The sequence below is a fragment of the Physeter macrocephalus genome, chromosome 6 (genome assembly GCF_002837175.3).
Source record: "Physeter macrocephalus isolate SW-GA chromosome 6, ASM283717v5, whole genome shotgun sequence".
Classification (NCBI taxonomy): Eukaryota; Metazoa; Chordata; class Mammalia; order Artiodactyla; family Physeteridae; genus Physeter; species Physeter macrocephalus.
In genome coordinates this window covers 88,443,570-88,466,268 of record NC_041219.1, presented here as the reverse complement: position 1 = coordinate 88,466,268, position 22,699 = coordinate 88,443,570, and the positions used below count along the sequence as shown (strand labels likewise).

The 22,699-nt window shown below is 38.6% G+C and overlaps 1 protein-coding gene across 5 annotated transcripts in view; it reads left to right on the top strand.

The window, feature by feature from the left end:
• The window catches only part of ATF1 (activating transcription factor 1), a 67,901-nt gene that overhangs the window by 10,771 nt on the left and 34,431 nt on the right, over positions 1-22,699 (top strand). For 3 of the 5 annotated variants that reach the window (XR_002891612.3, XM_028491346.2, XM_028491345.2), the window contains exons 2-3: positions 17,604-17,723; positions 20,058-20,158. Coding sequence is in view for 4 of the 5 variants with exons in the window: in XM_028491346.2 (XP_028347147.2) it covers positions 17,604-17,723; positions 20,058-20,158 (221 nt within the window). In the remaining variant the exon portion in view is untranslated. The remainder of the gene's footprint in view (positions 1-17,603; positions 17,724-20,057; positions 20,159-22,699) is intronic. The other 2 variants (XM_055085635.1, XM_024122957.3) reach the window with 1 other exon arrangement.

Genomic DNA, 22,699 nt, shown 5'->3' with positions numbered 1-22,699 from the left:
CTCTCACTGTTGTGGCCTCTCCCATTGCGGAGCACAGGCTCCGGACGTGCAGGCTCAGCGGCCATGGCTCACGGGCCCAGCCGCTCCGCGGCACGTGGGATCCTCCCGGATCGGGGCACAAACCCGCGTCCCCTGCATCGGCAGGCGGACTCCCAACCACTGCGCCACCAGGGAAGCCCTACTGTGCCACCAGGGAAGCCCTACTGTGCTTTTCTAATCCCCATTTTAGAGGTCACATAACTAGCAAGGCTAGAGACATGATTTGAATTCCAGCAGTTTGACTTCTCTCACAGCTTGGGTTTCCTGAGAAGCAGACAATGTGATGGACATTAGCATGCAGGAAGTTTATTAGGAGGTCCTCTTGGGATTACCACCTGTGGAAGGGAAAGAAAGGAATAGAGGAAGCAGGAACAGAACAGAGGGAAAATTTGAACTTTGATTCAGTCTCAATGAAGACCTCAACTGACCCTATAGGGAGATTTGAAGCTGAGATAGCTCTTCAGAATTGGGGTAAGGGACCAGCCAGGCCTTTGTATTCCTGCATGCACCAGGCATTGGATCTTGACTGACCCGGGAAGGGGTACGTGTGACCTCAGGCAGAGTGACTCTAATCAGCCAGGGCAATTCCAAAGAGGGCTGACAACTGAACACTGTCAGCAGCTGTCTTCCAGCAGCTGGGGAATAAGTCTTTTATCAGAGAAAAGGGGATCTGGCTGTTGCATCAAGGTGTCCACTACAACTGCAGACTTTATAATCATCACAGTCCTTTGTTGCCTCGAGGCAGTGGATGATGATAAATGAGGATAATTTAAGAAATTAACACATAGGCTTGGCTCCAGAACACTTTTAAAACAGATTGATTTTCATTCCATTCATATTTTTGTAAAAATAAATCATTTTATTTATTTATTTTTGGCTGCGTTGGGTCTTCATTGCTGCACACAGGCTTTTCTCTAGTTGCGGCGAGCGGGGGCTACTCTTCCTTGTGGTGCACAGGCTTCTTATTACAGTGTCTTCTCTTGTTGCAGAACGTGGGCTCTAAGTGTGTGGGCTTCAGTAGTTGTGGCACGCGGGCTCAGTAGTTGCGGCTCGTAGGCTCTAGAGCACAGGCTCAGTAGTTGTGGCGCACGGGCTGAGTTGCTCCAAGGCATGTGGGATCTTCTCAGACCAGGGGTCGAACCTGTGTCCCCTGCATTGGCAGGCGGATTCTTAACCACTGCGCCACCAGGGAAGTCCCCACTTATTTAGACTTGATGTTCAGCATCTGGAAATAAAGGCATCAGACTTGGTGATCTGTAAAGTCTTTTCCAGCTCCTAACTTTCAGTAATTCTCATACCATAGAGAAATTTGTGTACTTTAACTGTGTGTGAATGGGGAAAACAATGTTGATAGTAATAGGTAACATTTATTGAGTATCCACTGTGTGCCAAGTGTATTGTAAGCATTTTACATGTTTTAATGCCTTCAAACCTCTTACCAACCTACTGTGCTTTTCTTTTTTTTTTTTTTTTTTTTTTCTTGGGTTTCCTGAGAAGCAGACAATGTGATGGACATTAGCATGCAGGAAGTTTATTAGGAGGTCCTCTTGGGATTACCACCTGTGGAAGGGAAAGAAAGGAATAGAGGAAGCAGGAACAGAACAGAGGGAAAATTTGAACTTTGATTCAGTCTCAATGAAGACCTCAACTGACCCTATAGGGAGATTTGAAGCTGAGATAGCTCTTCAGAATTGGGGTAAGGGACCAGCCAGGCCTTTGTATTCCTGCATGCACCAGGCATTGGATCTTGACTGACCCGGGAAGGGGTACGTGTGACCTCAGGCAGAGTGACTCTAATCAGCCAGGGCAATTCCAAAGAGGGCTGACAACTGAACACTGTCAGCAGCTGTCTTCCAGCAGCTGGGGAATAAGTCTTTTATCAGAGAAAAGGGGATCTGGCTGTTGCATCAAGGTGTCCACTACAACTGCAGACTTTATAATCATCACAGTCCTTTGTTGCCTCGAGGCAGTGGATGATGATAAATGAGGATAATTTAAGAAATTAACACATAGGCTTGGCTCCAGAACACTTTTAAAACAGATTGATTTTCATTCCATTCATATTTTTGACATGAGAATTTAACCCAAGGGTTCATCCAGGGATAAGCTAAGAATGTGTGTGTGTGTGTGTGTGTGTGTGTGTGCGCGCGCGCGCGCGCGCACCAGTGTTTTTGGTAATCCTTTCTTACCTGGCGATTATCTGTCTAATGTTTTGGATGTGCTTGGTCATATTGATTTTACTTTTTAGAAAAGAAAGATTCTTCTATAGAGTTAGAAATCTAGGTGAATTTATTTCGATGTTTCCAGTATGAATCGTATGGGGAATAGAAGAATAATTTTTCTTTTTCATTTGCTTAATAGGGTCTTTCACAGAGCTAAAGGTTTTAAATTTTGATTAGGTCCAATTTATAAATTTTTACCTTTTATGGATTGTGCTGATGTTATCTAAGAGCTCTTTGCCTAGAGCTAAATTTCAAAGATTATTTTTCCGTTTCTTCCTAAAAGTTTTAAAGTTTTATGTTTTACATTTAAGTCCACAATTCATTTTAAGGTAATTTTTGTATAGATTTGAGGGGTTTTGTTATGTATGTACAATTGCTACAGCACCATTTGTTGAAAAGAGTATCTCTCCTCCACTGAATTGCTTTTGCACCTTTGTCAGAATCATTTGAGCATATTTGTCTATTTCTGAGTTCTCTGTTATGTTCCATTAATCTGTATATGTCTGTCCCTCTGTCAGTGCCACACTGTCTTACCATGTTATAGTAAGCCCTAACATCAGGAAGATGATTCCTCACATTTTATTATTCTTTTTCAAAATTGTTTTGGCTATTTTAGGTCTTTTTCCTTTCCATATAAATTTTGGAATAAGCTTGTCTATGTCTACAAACCTGTATATCAGTTTGGGGAGAACTGACATCTTGTTGACTCTTCCAGTCCTCGAATATAGTAAATCTCTCCAGTTATTCAATCTCCTTTGATTTCTTTCCATAGCATATTGTCATTTTCAACATACAGATCCCATACATGTTTTGTTAGACTTACACCTAAGTATTTCATTTTCTTTGAAGCAGTTGTAAATAATATTGCATATTTTCTTTGGAGCTATTGTAGATGATATTGTGTTAATTTTGATTTCACTTGTTTGTTGTAAGGACGTAGAAATGCAGTTGATTTTTGTTTACTGATCTTGTACCTTGCAACATTGCTGAACTCACTTATTAGTTCTAGGAGGGATGATTTGGGGTTTTTTGTTTGTTTTTAGTATTCCTTAGGATTTTCTATGTATAGTCGTGTCATCTGCAAATAGAGTTGGTTTTATTTCTTTTCCAATCTGTATGTATTTTATTTCTTTTTCTTGCCTTATTGCAGTGGCTAGAACTTCCAGAATTATCTTGAATAGAGTGGTGAAAATGGACATTCTTTCTTTGTTCCCAGTTTCAAAGGGAAAGCATTCATTCTTTCATCATTTAACCTGACATTAGCTGTAAGTCTTTTATAGATGCTCTTTGTGAGTTTGAGGAAGTTCCCTTCTAGTCCTAGTTTTCTGAGAGGTTTTTTGTTTTTTTGTTTTTCCCATGAAATGATGTTAGATTGTCAGATGCTTTTTCTGTATCAATTGGTGTGATCATATGATTTTATAACTGGAAGTTTGTACCTCTTGATCCCCTTCACCTATTTTGCCCAACCTTTCATTCCCTACCCTGTGGCAAACCTGTTTGTTCTCTTCTATCTAGGAGTCTGTATCTTTTGTTTGTTCATTTTATTTGTTTTTATAGATTCCACATATAAGTGAAATCATATAGTATTTGTTTTTCTCTGTCTCACTTACTTCACTTAGCATAATACCCTCTAGATCCATTCACATTGTTGCAAATGGCAAGATTTCATTCTTTTTTATGGCTGACTAATATTCCAGTGTGTGCGTGTGTGTGTGTGTGTGTGTGTGTGTGTGTGTGTGTGTCTACACATACGTACCTCATCTTCTTTATCTATCGAAGGACACTTAGGTTGTTTCCATATCTTGGCTGTTGTAAATAATGCTGCCATCAACATAGGGGTGCATATTTCTTTTTGCACTAGTGTTTTTGTTCTCTTTGGGTAAATACCCAGAAGTGGAATTGCTGGGCCGTATGGTAGTCCTATTTTTAATTTTTTGAGGAACCTCCATACTGCTTTCCATTGTGTTTGTACCAATTTACATTCTCAACAACAGTGCATGAGGGTTTCCCCTTTCCTTACATCCTTGCCAACACTTGTTATTTGTTGTCTTTTTGATGATAGCCATTCTGACAGATGTGAGGTGATATCTCATTGTGGTTTTGGTTTGCATTTCCCTAATGATTAATGATATTGAGCATCTTTTCATGTGTCTGTTGGCGATCCTGTATGTCTTTTTGGGAAAAATGTCTATTCTGGTCTTCTGCCTATTTTAAAATTTGGATTGTTTGGGGTTTTTTTGGTATTGAGTTGTATGAGTTCTTACTGTATTTTGGATATTAACTCCCTATTGGATATATCATTTGCAAATATCTTCTCCCGTTTAGTAGGTTGCCTTTTTTTTTTTTAGTTTATTTATTTTTGGCTGCACTGGGTCTTCGTTGCTGCACACAGGATTTCTCTAGTTGTGGATAGTGGGGGGCTACTCTTCGTTGTGGTGCATGGGCTTCTCATTGCAGTGGCTTCTCTTGTTGTGGAGCACAGGCTCTAGGTGCACGGGCTTCAGTAGTTGTGGCACGCAGGCTCAGTAGTTGTGGCTCACAGGCTTTAGAGCTCAGGTTCAGTAGTCGTGGCGCACGAGCTTAGTTGCTCCAAGGCATGTGGGATCTTCCCGGACCAGGGCTTGAACCCGTGTCCCCTGCATTGGCAGGTGGATTCTTAACCACTGTGCACCAGGGAAGTCCGGCCTTTTTGTTTTGATGATATTGTCTTTCACTGTGCAAAAGTATTTAAGTTTGAGGAAGTACCATTTATTTATTTTTGCTTTTGTTGCCCGTGCCTGAGGAGACAGATCCAAAAAAATATTACTAAAGACCAGTGTCAAAGTGTTTACTGTCTCTTTTCCTCTAGGAGTTTTATGGTTTCAGATCTTGCACTTAGGTCTAATCTGTTTTTTTAATTTTTGTATATGGTGTAAGAAAGTGGTTCACTTGCATTCTTTCATTTTGAAAGCAGATTAAGAGTTATGAACAGCTTAGATTTTCTCTTCATCTATCCATTTATTTTGCAGACAGTGTGAAATGAGATATTTTGTTATAATGGAATGACTCTTGGCTTGAGAAAGTATGAGAAAATGTATTTATAAGGAATAGCTAATTTCTTCAGTGGGATGTGAGAGTAGATATAATTTACAAATATCATGCTATAATAAAATTTTACCTATAGTAGAGATTAGATACATCACAGTTATTATAATAAGTGTGCCTGTAGTGTTAATAATACTCTGGGCTTGGCCTATAGAACTATTAGATTACAGCCCCAAATTACGTAAAGTAATGACTGAACTAATAGACCAAAAGGTTCATAATTTTAAGTTAATCAGTATATATGGAGGGATTTAACATGAGAGGTCTCACTTAACAGTCTGTGGTAAGAGATGAATGTTCCGCAGAATATAGAGTGAATGTTCTAATCTACAACTGAAGTACAGTACATAGTAGCAAAATAGTATTGTAATGTGTTGATAGACTTAGTGAGGTCACTGAAAATGTCTGAATGTTGGAAACCCAAGAGGTCTTGAGTATACATGAGCTTTTTCAAAGCAAATATGAGTACACACAGTAGCATACTCTGTTGATGAAGGAGGTTTTTGTGGTAAAAGGACTAAGAAGAACAATTAAACCTTAGAAGAAACTTTGGTACATTATATCACATACAACTATTTGGAGGAAACATGACCAGCAAGTTTCTATCGTTAAGGGTAATAAGACTCCAACTTTGGTGAATTCATTAAAAAAAAATACTGAGTTTCAGGGAATTCCCTGGCAGTACAGTGGTTAGGACTCTGCGCTTCCACTGCAGGGGGCATGGGTTCAATCCCTGGTCGGGGAACTAAGATCCCACATGCCATGCAGTGTAGCCAAAAAAAAAACCCCAAAAAAACCCTGAGTTTGTATCTCAGAATATTCCTACTAAGTGCATTTTTTTAAGTAATGATATAATTTTGAGTACTTTTTTTCTTATTGGCTGTGCCATACAGCTTGCAGGATCTTAGTTCCCCCACCAGGGGTTGAACCCAGGCCCTGGCAGTGAAAACACCAAGTCCTAACCACTGGACTGCCAGGGAATGCCAGGGAATTCCTGTGTTTTTCTTGAGAAGCAATTTTGTGGTTTCTTGATACCTCTTCCCATGAAATAATAGAATGTGTGTGATTTTGGTCACAAAATTAATAAATTAGAAACTAATTTGCAATACAACTTTGCTATCATAGAATCTATGATAAATTTTTTAAAATGTTTAGTGTGCTCTTGAAAAGAAGGTATATTCTGCATTTAGATGCAGAGTTCTGTGTATTTATTAGTTCAGCTTTGTTGGTCATGTTGTTAAATCTTCTGCGTCTTTATCACTTTTTGTCTGTTTGTTCTATGACTAATTTGAGAGCATTGCATTAATCTTCCATTATAATTGTGGACTGATTTCGCCTAGTGGTCCTTCAGTTTATGCTGTGTGATTGAAAGTGTGCTATGAGGCTATGTTATTAAATGAATGCAGATTTTATTTTATGTATTTATTTTTAAAGAGTTCTACTGGGTTTTGTTTTGTTTGTTTGTTTGTTTTTTGGCTGTGTTGGGTCTTTGTTGCTGCGTACGGGCTTTCTCTAGTTGTGGCGAGCAGGGGCTACTCTTCGTTTTGGTGAATGGGCTTCTCATTACGGTGCCTTCTCTTGTTGTGGAGCACAGGCTCTAGGCTCATGGGCTTCAGTAGTTGCAGCACACGGGCTTAGTTGCTCCACGGCATGTGGGATCTTCCTGGACTAGGGCTTGAACTTGCGTCCCCTGCATTGGCAGGCGGATTCTTAACCACTGCGCCACCAGGGATGTCCCTAGATTTTAAAATTGTATATTCCTGGAGAATTGTCCCTTTTGTGTCTTTATTTCTAGAAATGTTTTTTACTTTAGAGTCTAATTTGATACTAATCTGGCTTTAATTTAGTATCTCAATGGCATCTTTTTTTCCTGTGCTTTTATTTTCAAACTTTCTGTGTCCTTAGGTTATGTTTTAGATGTATCTCTTGTTAACAGTATATAACTAGATTTAAAAAAAAAAAGAAAAAAGATCTAGTTTCCTAGACTTTTTTCCCCTCAGTTTTTAGATATTGTGAATTGTGCTTAGTGCACACACTTGTACATGTCTGTGCTGCCCATGAATTGGTCATGGGATATGCAAATGTTCAGTTATAATAGATACTGCCAACAATTTTATAAACTTACACCAATTTACAACACCACCAGAAGTATATGAGAGCACTGTTGATACATTTAAGTACCCAAAATTGGTATTGTGAGTTTCTTTAAGTTGTAACCATTCTGATGAATGTGTTCCAGTATCTCATTGTGGTTTTCGTTTTGTTGTGTTTGCTTCAGGTATAATTAACATATAACATTGTATTTCATGTGTACAATATGATGATTTAATATTTGTGTACATTGGGAAATGATCACCACAGTAAGTCCAGTTAACATCCCTCACCATACATAGTTAGAAAAACTCTTCTCCTTCTGATGAGGACTTTTAAAAGGTACTCTGAGCAAGTTTCAAATAGGCAGTACAGTAATTGTTTTTATAAGTGGAAGTTTGTGCTTTTTGCTCACCCCCTGCCTTTGGCAGACACCAGTGTGTGAGGTTGTTGTTGTTGTTTATACCACATATAAATGAGATCATGTGGTGTTTGTCTTTCTGTGTCTGGCTTATTTCACTTAGCATAATGCCCTCAAGATCATCCATGTTGTCACAGATGGCAAGATTTTATTCTTTTATATGGCTGAATAGTATTCCATTGTAGTCTTCTAGACTTTTAACAGAGCTTTGATCCATGTACAGTTGATTTGATCCATGTACAGTTGACATAATTACTGATACATATAAATTTAGACCTACCATCTTATTTTTTACTTTTTGATCCACATGTTCCATGTTTCTTTTCCTCTCCTTTCTTGTCTTCTCTTGAGTTATTTCTTCTCATTCCATCCTTCCATCACTTGTATCAATTTGGATTGTACATAAACTCAGCTACTACTTTTAGTGATTATTCTAATTATAGCATGCCTACTTAGTAAAGTCCAAAGTTAATCAATACCTTTCCTCTCAGACATTCCAGTAACTTTAAAACATTTCTTTCCCATTTATCCTCTAACTTGTCACTGTTGTTAGGATTTAATTTTATCTTTTTTTCTCTTTTAATCCCATAAAACATCATAATTCTTTTAGGTATTCATCATTATTTGTTTTTTTCCCACATATTTATCATTTCTTTGCTCCTCATTCCTTCTTACATGTCTCAACTTCCATTTGAGATTACTTTTCTTTTACTTTAAGTATTTGCTTTAGAAAAACCTCAGCACTATAGGCATTTTGGGCTGGATAATTCTTTGTTGTGGTGGATTGTGCATTGTTGGATATTTAGCAGCACCCCTGGCCTCTGCCCACTAGATGTCAGTACCAACCACCCCACCCCATTGTGACAACCCAAAATGTCCCCAGGTGTTGCCAGATGTCCCTGGGGGGCAAAAATCATTCCTGGTTGAGAACCACTGCTTTGGAATTTACTTTGATGTAGGTCTGCTGCTCTATTTTTGTTTGTTGAAAATACCTATTTCATTTTCATTTTTAAAAGGTATTTTCACTGGGCATAGAATTCTAAGTTATTTTTTAGCACGTTTAAAATATTCTGCTGGCTTCTGTCTTCCATCGTTGCTTTTGAGAAGTAAGCTTAAAACACGACTGTTGCTATTTTAAATATCTGTTTTTTTTCCTTTGGGTGCTTTTACAGTCTTCTTTTTACCTTTAGTTGTTTTGTAGGTTCCACTGTGTTGTGTTTTGGTGTAGACTTCTTTTTTTTTTTTTTTTTTTTCTTTTTCCTTTGGGTGCTTTTACAGTCTTCTTTTTACCTTTAGTTGTTTTGTAGGTTCCACTTTGTTGTGTTTTGGTGTAGACTTCTTTTTTTTTTTTTTTTTTCCCCTGGCTGCGTTAGGGCATCTTTGCAGCGCATGAGCTTGCTCTAGTTGCAGCGAGTGGGGGCTGCTCTTTGTTGCAGTGGCTTCTCTTGTTGTGGAGCACGGGCTCTAGGCATGTGGGCTTCAGTAGTTATGGCACTCGGGCTCAGGAGTTGTGGCACACAGGCTCTAGATCACAGGCTCTGTAGTTGTGGTGCACGGGCTTAATTGCTCTGCAGCATGTGGGATCTTCCTGGACCAGGGAGCGAACCCGTGTCTCCTGCATTGGCAGGTGGATTCTTAACCACTGCGCCACCAGGGAAGTCTTCCTGGCTGCGTTAGGTCTTCATTGCCGCGCATGAGCTTTCTCTAGTTGCAGCGAGTGGGGGCTGCTCTTTGTTGCAGTGGCTTCTCTTGTTGTGGAGCACGGGCTCTAGGCATGTGGGCTTCAGTAGTTATGGCACTCGGGCTCAGGAGTTGTGGCACACAGGCTCTAGATCACAGGCTCTGTAGTTGTGGTGCACGGGCTTAATTGCTCTGCAGCATGTGGGATCTTCCTGGACCAGGGATCGAACCCGTGTCTCCTGCATTGGCAGGTGGATTCTTAACCACTGCGCCACCAGGGAAGTCCCAAGGTGTAGAATTCTTTTTATTTATTCCACGTGGGAGTTACTAGGGTTCTTGAATGTATGGATTGGTGTCTGTCATGAGTTTTATAACACTTTCAGGCATTACCTCTTCACATTTTGCCTCTATCCTACTCTTTGTTCTTCTTACTCTATTCTCTGTATCTCTTAACGTTTCATATATTTTCCATCTGTTTGTCTCTCTGTATTGCAGTTCACATAACTTCTTCTTACCTGTCATCCAGCTCACTAAGTTTCCCTTTAGCTTTGTTTGGTATATCTGAACAATGACTTTTGGGGCGGGGGCTGTGTTGGGTCTTCGTTGCTGCACATGGGCTTTCTCTAGTTGCAGCGAGCGGGGGCTGCTCTTCGTTGCGGTGCATGGGCTTCTCATTGCAGTGGCTTCTCTTGTTGCGGAGCATGGGCTCTAGGCACATGGGCTTTGGTAGTTGTGGCTCACGGGCTCCAGAGCACAGGTTCAGTAGTTGGGGCGCACGGTCTTAGTTGCTCCGCGGCATGTGGGATCTTCCCGGACCAGGGCTCAAACCCGTGTCCCCTGCATTGGCAGGCAGTTTCTTAACCACTGTGCCACCAGGGAAGCCCTGAGCAATGATTTTTAAAATTTCAAGTATTATATCTTTATTTTTAGAAAATCTGGTTCTTTTTCAAATCGACTGTAGTTTTCTATTTACTGAAGACACTTTCAAGCTCGTCTTGAAACATAATATACTGTTTCTTTAAACATAGTAAACATAATTGCTTTATAATGTCTGATAATGTCAATATCTAAAAATCACTTGGGTCTGATTGTGCTGTCTACTGTTTTTGCATCTTGCTCCTGGTGCCTTGTGGTTATTTTTTATTCTTTACTGTCCATTAATCTTGACAAACTGGGAATTTTTTATGGCCAAGGATGAGTGTGCCTTTCTCCAGAAAGAATTTACTATTGCCAGGTGCCTGGGGAACGACCTTCAGGGTTTGAGGCTCTTTTTGTCTTTTTGTACCACCTAGGTGATGTTGATTGGGCTCTTGAGTCTGCTGGAGAGCTAGTTACATCTTCTTCAGCCCTTCCCTCCTCCATACCTAGGCAACTTTCCTTCTGTTACCTTAACCCTGATGATGTGGCCCTTTGAAAGTCCCAGCTTAATAGGAGGTCCCCTATCTTTACCTAGAGAAAAACCTGGCCTCTTATTCCCCCCTCTCCTTTGAGAGCAGTTCAAATCTACCTTGATAGGTGATTTTGTTTACTCTTTTATTTGTTCTCACTGTACTTCAGATTTTGGCTTGGTGATTTAGAATCTATAGAGTCTTTAGAATATAAGAAGCAGAGGACAGAGAGGTGTCAAGAAATATGAAGCATCTAAAATTTTACCCTGTTTTTAAGTTAAAAATATGATACTTAGTAACAGCATTGTTTTCATTATATTTATTTTTATAGTTACCATATACTTACAGCAAGTGATACTAGTTTCTATTTATCATAGTGAAATAAGGTTTTCTTCTTAAGTACATCTGAGTTTACAAAAGCAGATATATACTTTAAAGAAAAATACGAAGTAAATAATAGTATAGGAGATAACATTTTCCTGAAAGCATGCTGTTGAGTATGAATTCTTTACTTTGGTCAGTTTGCCATGTATAAATCCTCTCTGTCCAAGGATCATTTGAATCTTTTGAGACCTAGGAAGTAGTGACATTTTGGGGCAAGTAACAGCATAGGCTTAACTATGGGGCAAAAAAATTAAAACCACAAAATTACAGTTAAATTATCTTTAAATAATAAACTAAAAGATGTACAGCTCTGGTTCATTTTATTTTTCATTTGTATTTTGAAATAACGGCTCCAGTCCCTTAATAACTGCACAGGATACCCTGGGCTTAAGGGTTTGCCATAGTTGATACTGAAGTAAGTAAAAAATCATTATTCCAAATGTCAAAACAGTCTGTTTTTCCTTTTTCCTTGAAATGAAAAGGCAAAACAAATAAACTTGTGTGGGAAGCAAATTGAGAACATACAGAGTGTGAGAGGTTTTAAAAGTCAGTGGTACCAGGAGGGATAAGATGTCTTGGAAAGAACACTGGGCTCTGGAGCAACACAGGACCAGCCATTATTGTACTTTTCAAAATACTTAATACAGAAAATTTCAAACATATTCAGAAGAAGAGATTATTAGGTTAAGCCATCATGTTCCCATCACCCTGTTTCAGCAATTATTAACTCACGGCTCCTTGTCCCCCCCTAACCCACCACTAACTGGATTATATTGAAGCAAATTCTAGATATCATTTCAGCCTTCAATATTTCAGTATGTATCTCTAAAATATAAGAACTCCTTTAAAGAACATAACTACAATACTATTATCACACCTAAAAAAATTATTCCTTAATATTATCAAATGACCATTCAGTGTTTAAATTTTCTAAATTGTTATTTATTGTGTGTGTGTACACAATTTTTTTAACACCCCTTTTGTTTTTAACTTATTATTTAATCTTCACTGTAACTCTGAAAAAGATATTATAGTTCTGTTTACAAAGGAGGAAACTGAGGTCCTGGGAAGTTAAGTAATTTGTTTAGCGTCACAGAGCAGCAAATGATTGCCTTAAGCTAAAAATCAGCCCAAGCCTGTCTGACTCCAAAATCTGTGTGCCTTTCTGGAGTTAGAAGACTTTGGATTCAAACTCTGTTAAATAGAGGTTTCTTTTCCCATGCCATTCTACTAACTCCCCACCCTCCCTCACCCAAGTGTTTATGGTCCAGGGATCCCCTAATTAGGGAGCTAAGGAGAATGCTAATTTTTGCCCAGTCACTTGAATAAGAGTGAGCTCAGCTACCCTGTGGAGTGAGAGGCAATCAGGGGGCCTTAGTCTTACAGCTCCCAATTTAATCAGAGCAGCTCCAAAAAAAATCCTTTTCTACTTCTTCTAACATCTCCTAAGAGGGGTTCTGAGGTTGGTGCCATAGTGTACTAGCACGTTCTACAGCTCTAAGATCTCAAACTGCACTGTTCAGTATGACAGCCACAAGTGGATATTTCAATTTTAATTTGAATTACTTACAGTTAAACAAAATTAAAAATCAGTCTTTCAGTCATACTAGCCACATTTCAAATGCTTGATACTGACTACTATATTGGATAGTGCAGATTTAGAACATTTCTATCATTGCAGAAGGCTCAGACAGCACTGAAAAGTAACAGGTGGAGGCAATCATCTGTGTTTCAACTGCAGATTAAAATTGGGGGGTGAGGAACAGCAGGTCCCTCTTTTCCTTCTTTGAGAAAGATCTTAGGATTTAGATGATCACATTTGAGAGTGGCAGTGGGAAGCCACCAGGCTTTGGGACCCTGAGTGATGAGCGTTTTGTGAGGTTAGTACAGTGATAATAAGGGGAAGTGATGACTACTAGCTAAAACAAAATCTGGTGCCGTTTTTCCTTTTCTGCCTGCCAGATCCTCAGTCTGCACAAAATCACAAGGATTGCCAGAAACTCTGGAGGATTGATTGCTTTTATCCTTTTAGAAATGTAAATTAACCCCCTCACAAGCTCTCCTCATTATCTGAGTGACTGGCTTTAGTTAGGGTCTGAAAAGTAAAGGGGACCTCAGAGTGTAATGATGACTCTAGAGCTGGACTCTTCAGATTCATGAATTCTGTTTATTTTTACTCATTAATTTCTGTATCCCCATATTGGGATACTGTCAGTGAGAAACAGAGCCAGACACCTGTTAAAAGCAGCAAGATAGATTTCATTCAGACTAGTGCAGTAGGGAAGAGAGACTCCAGCATAAATTGAGCTCAACTCTGCTGAAACAAAAGGTGGGTCCCTTTTAAAATGCTGGAGTGTGCTAAAGGAAAAGTACTGAAGATGTTAGGTGGAGAGGTTGGTCACTGTGATTCAGCCATTTGTGTCCACTTGCTAATTGGTGCTTATCAAATTTAGGCTCCCATCCTCCAACAGAGACTGGTAGACAAAGGCCCTATCCTTCTTGATTACATTGCAAAGGGATGACTCCCAAGTCCTTGAGAAAGACATTTCTGGGTTGTACAAGATTTGTTCATCTCAAGGGTCAGAGATTGACAACTGCAAGTTTTCTAAAGTAAGTGCTGTAAGAAAAGTGAGGTCAAAGGCCTATAGTCAGGTTTTGGCTAGAACAAACAGTTAATTATTTTGGCAGCATTGAGCTTTCTCTAGGAGGCATTTTAAGGAGGCTGGGTCATCCTAGAGACTCAGCCTTGAACTGATAGAAGCTGTGGTAGAGTTTGGTCATGTCTCTTAGTGTGTGTGAGGGAGGTTGAATGGAGTTGTTTGTGCTGAAAGTCTGCAGTTTTCAGTACCTGGATAAAGGTTGGTTTGTTTTGTTATTTGTTTTGTTTTGTTTTTTTAAATTGAAGTATAGTTGATTTACAATGTTGTGTTAATTACTGCTGTACAGCCAAGTGATTGTTATACATATATACATTCTTTTTTTTATACATTCTTTTCCATTATGGTTTAGCATAGGATATTGAATATAGTTCTCTGTGCTGTACTGTAGTACCTTGTTATTTATCCATTCTATATAGAAAAGCTTATATTTGCTAACCACAACCTCCCACTCCATCCCTCCCCCAACCCCTCCCCTTGGCAGCCACCAGTCTGTTCTCTCTGTTTGCGATTCTGTTTCTGTTTCATAGGTTCATTTGTGTCATATTTCCACATATAAGCGACATCATATGGTATTTGTCTTTCTCTTTCTGATTTACTTCACTTAGTATGATAATCCATTTGCATCCATGTTGCTGCAAATGGCATTATTTTGTTCTTTTTTATGGCTGAGTAGTATTCCATTGTCTATATGTACCACATCTCTTTACCCATTCATCTGACAATGGACATTTAGGTTCTTTCCATGTCTTGGCTATTGTGAATAGTGCTGCTATGAACATAGGGGTGGCATGTATCTTTTTGAATTACAGTTTTGTCTGGATATATGCCCAGGAGTGGGATTGCAGAACCATATGCTAATTCTATTTTTTTAGTTTTGAGGAACTTCCATATTGTTTTCCACAGTGGCTGCACCAACTTACATTCCCATCAACAGTGTAGGAGGGTTCCCTTTTCTCTACACCCTCTCCAGCATTTGTTATTTGTAGACTTTTAAATGATGGCCATTCTGACTGGTGTGAGCTGCTACCTCATTGTAGGTTTTTTTTGGCCGCACCATGTGGCATGTGGGATCTTAGTTCCCCAACCAGGGATCAAACCCATGTCCCCTGCAGTGGAAGCACAGAGTCCTAACCACTGGGCAGCCAGGGAATTCCCCTTCATTGTAGTTTTGATTTGCATGTCTCTAATACTTACCGATGTTGAGCATTTTTTCATGTGCCTGTTGGCCATCTGTGTTTCTTCTTTGGAGAAATGTGTATTTAGGTCTTCTGCCCATTTTCGATTAGGTTGTTTTTTTGTTGTTCAGTCGTATGAGCTGTTTGTATATTTTGGAAAGTAAACCTTTGTCAGTCACATCATTTGCAAATATTTTCTCCCATTCCATAGGTTGTCTTTTCGTTTTGTTTATGGTTTCCTTTGCTGTGCAAAAGCTTGTAAGTTTGATTAGGTCCCATTTGTTTATTTTTGTTTTTATTTTTATTGCCTTGGGAGACTGACCTAAGAAAACATTGGTACAGTTTATATCAGAGAATGTTTTGCCTATGTTCTCATGGAGTTTTACCATGTCATGTGTTATGTTTAAGTCTTTAAGCCATTTTGAGTTTATTTTTGTGTATGGTGAGAGGGTGTGTTCTAACTTCATTGATTTATATGTGGCTGTCCAGCCTTCTTAGCACTACTTGCTGAAGAGACTGTCTTTCCCATTGTATATTCTTGCCTCCTTTGTCAAAGATTTTTCTTTTTAATATTTATTTATTTATTTGGCTGCGCCATGTCTTTTTTTAAAATAAATTTATTTATGGCTGCGTTGGGTCTTCGTTGCTGCGTGCAGGCTTCCTCTAGTTGCAGCAAGCGGGGGCTACTCTTCGTTGAGGTGCATGGGCTTCTCATTGTGGTGGCGTCTCTTGTTGCAGAGCATAGGCTCTAGGCACGTGAGCTTCAGTAGTCATGGCACACGGGCTTAGTTGCTCCACGGCATGTGGGATCTTCCCGGACCAGGGCTCAAACCCATGTCCCCTGCATTGGCAGGAGGATTCTTAACCACTGCACCACCAGGGAAGTCCTGCGCCAGGTCTTAGTTGCGGGGAATCTTTGTTGCCACATGCAGGATCTTTAGTTGCCGTGTGTGCTATCTAGCTCCCTGACCAGGGATCGAACCCGGGCCTCCTCCATTGGGAGCATGGAGTCTTTTAACTACTGGACCACCAGGGAAGTCCCTTTTGTCAAAAGATTAATTGACCATAGGTGTGTGGGTTAATTTCTGGGCTCTCTATTCTGTTCCATTGATCCATATGGCTGACTTTGTGCCAATACCACACTCTTTGATTACTGTAGCTTTGTAGTATTGTCTGAAGCCTGGGAGGGTTATGCCTCCTGCTTTGTTCTTTTTCTTAAGGATTGCTTTGGCAATTCTGGGTCTTTTATGGTTCCATATGAATTTTAGGATTATTCTAGTTCTGTGAAAAACGTCATGGGTAATTTGATCTAATTTAATATCGCATTAAATTAGATTGCTTTCGGTCGTATGGCCATTACAAGTTAATTCTTCCAACCCAAGAGCATGGGATATCTTTCCATTTCTTTGAATCATCTTCAGTTTCTTTTATTAATATTTTATAGTTCTCAGCATATAAGTCTTTCACCTCCTTGGTCAGGTTTATTCCTAAGTATTTTATTTTGGGGAGGTGTGATTTTAAAAGGTACTGGTTTTTTACATTTCCTTTCTGATATTTGGATAAAGTTTTATATACATATTTCCTGAACTGGGCATTTCGGAGATAATGAGACTGGAATTTAATCCAGTCTTGGGGAAGGGTAAAGAACCTTCAGTGAAACGGAATAAGGCATTGTTTTGGGGGCCTGATGCAAACACAGAAGAGAGTCAGAAAGGTGATTTTCAGGACTTGAGAAGCAGCCTTGGATTTTATTTTGTGATTTAAGCCCAAGATGGATGGTATGAACCAGGATAGTCTAGAGGAAGGTGAGAGACCTGAAAATATCTGGGAAAGCTTCTTGGAATAGGTAGAACCTGAGCTGAGTCTTGAAGGATGACAGGTGGGCTTTTCCTGGTTTAGCATTTTATTGTGGTATTTCCATGAAACCCCATCTACTTTCCACAGAAATAAAATATTTCACGTAAATAACTGAATCATGAAATTATAATTTATTTTTCTTTGAAGATACTGCCCAAAGTTGGTATTTCTCTCACCTTTTGATTCTTGATTTCTTAACTGGTTTTTAACCAGATATCTTCAGAATGACATGTTCTGAAGAGCCACCATGTTTTTATACAGTCAGTTCCTCTGCCCCAAATACCTTCCAACCCTATCCCCCAAGCACACCTTCAGGGAATTGTGTATCTTTCAAGACCTAGCTGAAGTAGCACCCTTTCTTTGCTCCCACACTACAGTGCTGTCTACTTTTCTGCTTATATTATAGCTCTTATTGTTTGTTTAGTTTGTACTCTCAACCCCCTAATGCAGTCTCCTGCCCACAGAAGATACCTAATATGTGATTAATAGATGTGGTTAAATATAATAAGCTCTGAAATGTATTTTCCAGTATTAAGAACTCAGCTTTCTTACATGCACAGGTATAATTATATTATGTTAATTGAATTTTTATTTGTTCTTAGATGTCATTAAGAGGATCTGCGCCAGTGACAATTGTACCTCTTCCTGGAGAGCAAGTACAGGTTCAGGGGGTCATCCAGACAGCTCAGTCTTCTGTAATTCACCCACCACACGTGCAAACGGTACAGAAATTCAAAGACTTAGTGGTTGAGAGAGGGGACTTTTGAACCCTGAGTCTGGACACACTGAAGTTGCTATAGTTATAATATTATAAAACAAGATAATAAAGTTGTCTTAGAAATTAGATTTTAGAACAAACGAGGCAAACAGAAAAGTTTTAGGACTTCTAGTTTCATGTATATACTACCCAGTAAAAATGTAATGCAATTTTGGGAAGAAGTTATTGCTTAGAATTTAAGGAAATGAAAGATTTTCTGAAGGGAAAGCACCTTTTTATCCTAGTGGAATCCTTCATGAAAAAGAGAATTCTGAAGAAAGGGTGATGATGTGAGCATTTTAGCAAACTAAGAAAGTACCTACCTTATGCTTCATGGTGATCAAATAAAAGTTCTCTCATAGTAAAGTTCTTATTTATATCTTCTCTCATAGTAAAGTTCTTATTTATATCTATCTACCTTCATATTTACACCTGACAACAGTAGGAAGGAAAAGGCCATCCTGGGTTCCTTTTCTTTTTACCCGTTCTCCGCATTTTATCTTCTGGCTCCTGTGAATCTCAGAATGCCTTTGGTCATCTCTCATTTTTAGAAGCAGCTGTCCTGGAAGAAAAGCTGTATAACTCATTTTTTCCTCTTGAATGTATATAGTGTCTGGCAGTGTTGTCAGCTCTAGAGCTGCATCTTTATGTGTTTTTTGTTTTTGTCTTTGTTTTTGGTTTTTTTCCTATATGGAAGGTGACTGCTGCATGGATTTTTGAGTTTTTATATGAAGATTTTACTCTTATTAGTGCTGTCATTAAAGAGAAATACTTGATCTTAGTTATAAGGAATCTCTTAGTTTTAGAAATTATTTTCTTACTTGAGTTCAGTGGGAGGCTTTGGAGTAAATTTAGGGACAGACAGGGAAAACAGCTAATATTTAGATTAGAAATGGCATATCTGTGGTGCATGAGGAAATATAGAAGTGACAGATCTTCCTTAATTATTACTTTATTATTTGTTACTGTGATTATTTCTTAATTATTACAGATTGTGATCCGTTCTTTCTTTCCTATCTAAAGACAAAGATTTAAGATACAAATAAGTAGAAGTACACTAGAACTTCTTTTTGAAGGAGACTATAGAATGTAAAACAAGCTTCTCTGGAAATTTAAGATCTAAGTCTAAATAGTTTAGGGGAAGGCCTTCTATAGAGAGTAAGTAATGTAGAGAATTTATGTCCATTCTAGAAGCCTGTTTTTTTTATTTTTTTCACCTTCATCATGAAGATGAAGTCAGGTGTCACAATGCAACTTCAGAAAAATGCTGAGAAATTTAATACATTTTAAAAATGGAAAATAACTTGTTTCCTCAATTGTAAGATATTATAACTTAAAACTTGCATCGTTATTGTATTAACTAGTTTTAATAGGTTTATTATTAAGAGTTAACATTTACTGTGTGCTTGCACTGTGCCGTGCACTAAGTGCTTTACATGTATTAACTCATTCAACTGTGAAGTGAGATACAGCTAATCATTACAGATATTTAAGTTGCATGTGTTTGTACCTGTCCTTGCCAGTTACCTCCACTTTGCCAAATCTAATGCTTGTTCTCAGTCCTTGTTTTACTTCACCTGCTAGCAGAATTTGACATGGTTGATTATTCTTTTCTCCTCAATACACTGTCTTCGCTAGTTTTCCAAGGACACCTTGCTCATTTCTTATTCCTCATGGTGGCTTGTTCTTGGTCTCATTTGCTGGTTCCTCCCGTTCTTTCCAACCTCTTACTGCTAGAGTGTCCCTGGTTTTTGTCCTACATTTATCCCCTTATTGAGCTCACTGAGTCTTGTGGCTTTAAGGACTATATAAAGAGCTGTGACTTCCGATATATGTCTCGCCCAGACCCCTTCCCTGCCTCACAGGCTTGTATATTCAGCGGTCTCCTGAATTTCATTATCTAATAATTAGATATTGGTTGGATATCTGATAACATTTCAAAGTTAGCATGTCCGAAATCCAAATCAGATAGCATTAATGATAAAAAAAAAAAAAACTTTGAATAATGTGCATCAGTATAGAGACTGATCTTTACAACTCTAGTGAAGCAGTATTGCTTTATTTGGGGGATAGACTTTCTTCTTAGTGCTGAGCCTGCTGTGTTGTATGTTCCTTTAGTTTGGGCTCCTGTAATAAACTTTCTCTTTTCCTTTTCCTTTTATTTCTTTCTTTTAGACCTTAGATTTAATGACAAAGGAATTTGGGTGGCAGAAGACAGATCATTTTTTCTGAAAGTAAAAATTAAATTCTTTTTCTGCGTGCTTTTGTTCATCATAGTAAAACCAGTTCTGTTTTTCAGGTATCATCTTTATCGGAAAGTGAAGAGTCTCAGGACTCATCTGACAGCATAGGCTCCTCACAGAAAACCCACGGGATCCTAGCACGGCGCCCGTCTTACAGGTGAGTACTTGTGTGAAACCCTGCATGTGTTATATTACCATATGAGTTGGAATGGTGCTGGCAAAGCAAATTATATCAAGAAGGAGCATGTGTTTGTATAGGAAGGGAAGTGTTAAGAGAGACAGGGCAAGATTTTGAAGGGCCCAAGTTGCTGTGCTGAAGAGGAATTTAGACTCATCTTCTGGCAAAGTATTAGATATCCATATTTACTAACTTTAATAGTAATATGAAAGGACTGTAGATTTTAAGGATTAAAATACTTTGTGTTCCCTTTCTTAGCTTCCTAGCTCTGAGCCTTTGTCTTTCCCTTGTGTGTGTGTCCCTTTGGGGAAACACATTCTTCTACATTCTGCACATACTTTAGGCCTCATTTCCTCCTGGAAACCTTTTCTGTTTACTTTCTCTTGAGCCTCCCAAGACCAGGTTAGGTCTTTCTTCTGTGGCATCCTTTTACTAACCCCTATTATAGTACTTATCTCATGCTACTGGAATTCCAGTTTATTTATGGGCATGGCCAGTGCATTATTATTTTTTGTCATCTCAGGGCCTAGCAGAATGACCAGATGAGAGTAGATGCTTAATAATTACTTGTTGAATGAACAGAAAGCTGAAGTAGTACAACTAACTGACAGAAAGCTTTTGAAATAATCTGGGTGATTTCATATAGGTAGTGTGGTATCTTTGGCATGGCTGGATCTGAGACACTTCTGTGGTAGAATTGACCAGACCTGGTGACTAGATGGTAGGAGGAAAGGGAGACAGAAAAGGATGAAATGCTCTTTTGAAACACATAGAGAAATGCCGTAAGGTTTTCGATGTTATGAGAGAACTTTTTATAGGGTGTATTCATTCCTGCCTGACGGAAGAAGTAGGAAAGACTTCATAGAAGATGTAATTTAGTTCATCATCAATCTGATAAATTCTGAGAGCTAGGAGCAGGGAGGGGTTTTGTAAGGCAGGAAGAGAGCTTCTTAGGCTGAGGGAACAGTGTAATGAAAGGTAGATTGTATGATATGAAAGAGGTTGGCCTGTTCTGGGAATTGGCAATTTAAGGTACAATGAGGAAAGGGTGGTTTAGCAAGAAAAGGTAAACAGGAGCCACATTACTTAGAACCTTGTTACCATGTTAAGGAATTGGGACTCTACTGAATAAACAGTTAATGAACACGAAAAATTTTGTCTGAATTTTTTGGGGGTGAAAAATAAGCCTACTAAAATGAGTTCAATTTGAAACTATAAAAAAGTAGTCCAGGGACTTACCTGGCTGTCCAGTGGTTAAAACTCCGTGCTTCCACTGCAGGGAGTGTGGGTTCGATCCCTGGTCAGGGAACTAAGATCCCACATACCACACGGTGTGGCCAAAAAAAAAAGTAATCCATTATAAAAGGAATTTCTCAGCCTTAGAAAGCAAGGTTCCAACCGCGTAAGTTAATCAAAACCTACATCTAGATATATCTTATGAAGCAAAATTGGAGGACACCAAAGATAAAAATAAGATCTTAAAAGCTTCCACAGAGAAAAGACAAATTACCTAGAAAGGAGTGACCATTAGGCTGACAACAGATTTTTGAATGGTAATATTAGAAGACAATGGACTAAAATCTTTAAATGCCAAGAGAAAGTAACAGTTGGCCTGGAATTATATACCCACCTGAACAATCACTCATAAATAATGGTGACGTTAAAATCATTTCAAACTGATTTAAGAAATTACTAAAGGGTACACGTCAGGAAGAAGAAAATGAAACCAAACAAAAGGAACGTGAATATAAGAAAGAATGGTGAACCAAGACATTCATTTAAGTTACCATTGACTTTTTAGAATAATACTAATAATGATTAATTTGGGTAGTTTAAAAACAAATGGAAAGAAATATATCAGGCAGAAATATATAAGACAGGAATGGTCTACTGGAGTCTTACATCATTACCTTTAGACTTACCTTAGACTGTTAGAGGTAATTGGCAAAAGAATACAGATAAAAAGTTTAATTTCCAAATAGTGGGGCTCTTTTGGCACAAAACAGTTATTTAGCTCCTAGATAAAATACTTGTTAATGAATCGTGCATTTATAGGAAATAACAGAAGTGTCTTATCAGCCTATCCTAATAAACATAAAACCATATACATACAAATACATGAGCTGAAACTAGAATGGGAAGCACAAGCAAGCATGAAGACGAAGGTACACCCATTACTTTAGGTCTGCTGCAGGAAGGGACTGTGAACCTGAGATTTTTGTATTAAGCTGAGATCCCTACAGCAGGCTAGAGCACCTGAAACAAAGTTTCCCCAAGTAAAGCTTTCCAAATTACCAAAGATAAGATCAACCAAATATGAATTTACAGTCAGAAATCATGAAACGTACAAAGAAATAAACCATTATAAGTGAGAATCAACAGAAACAATATATAATGAACTCAATAAATGCAGAAAAAGTATTTGATAAAATTCAGCACCCACTCAAATTTTTAGCAAATAAGGAATAAAAATGGACTTTCCTAGCATATACAGACTTTGAGAACTGAACTATACATAGG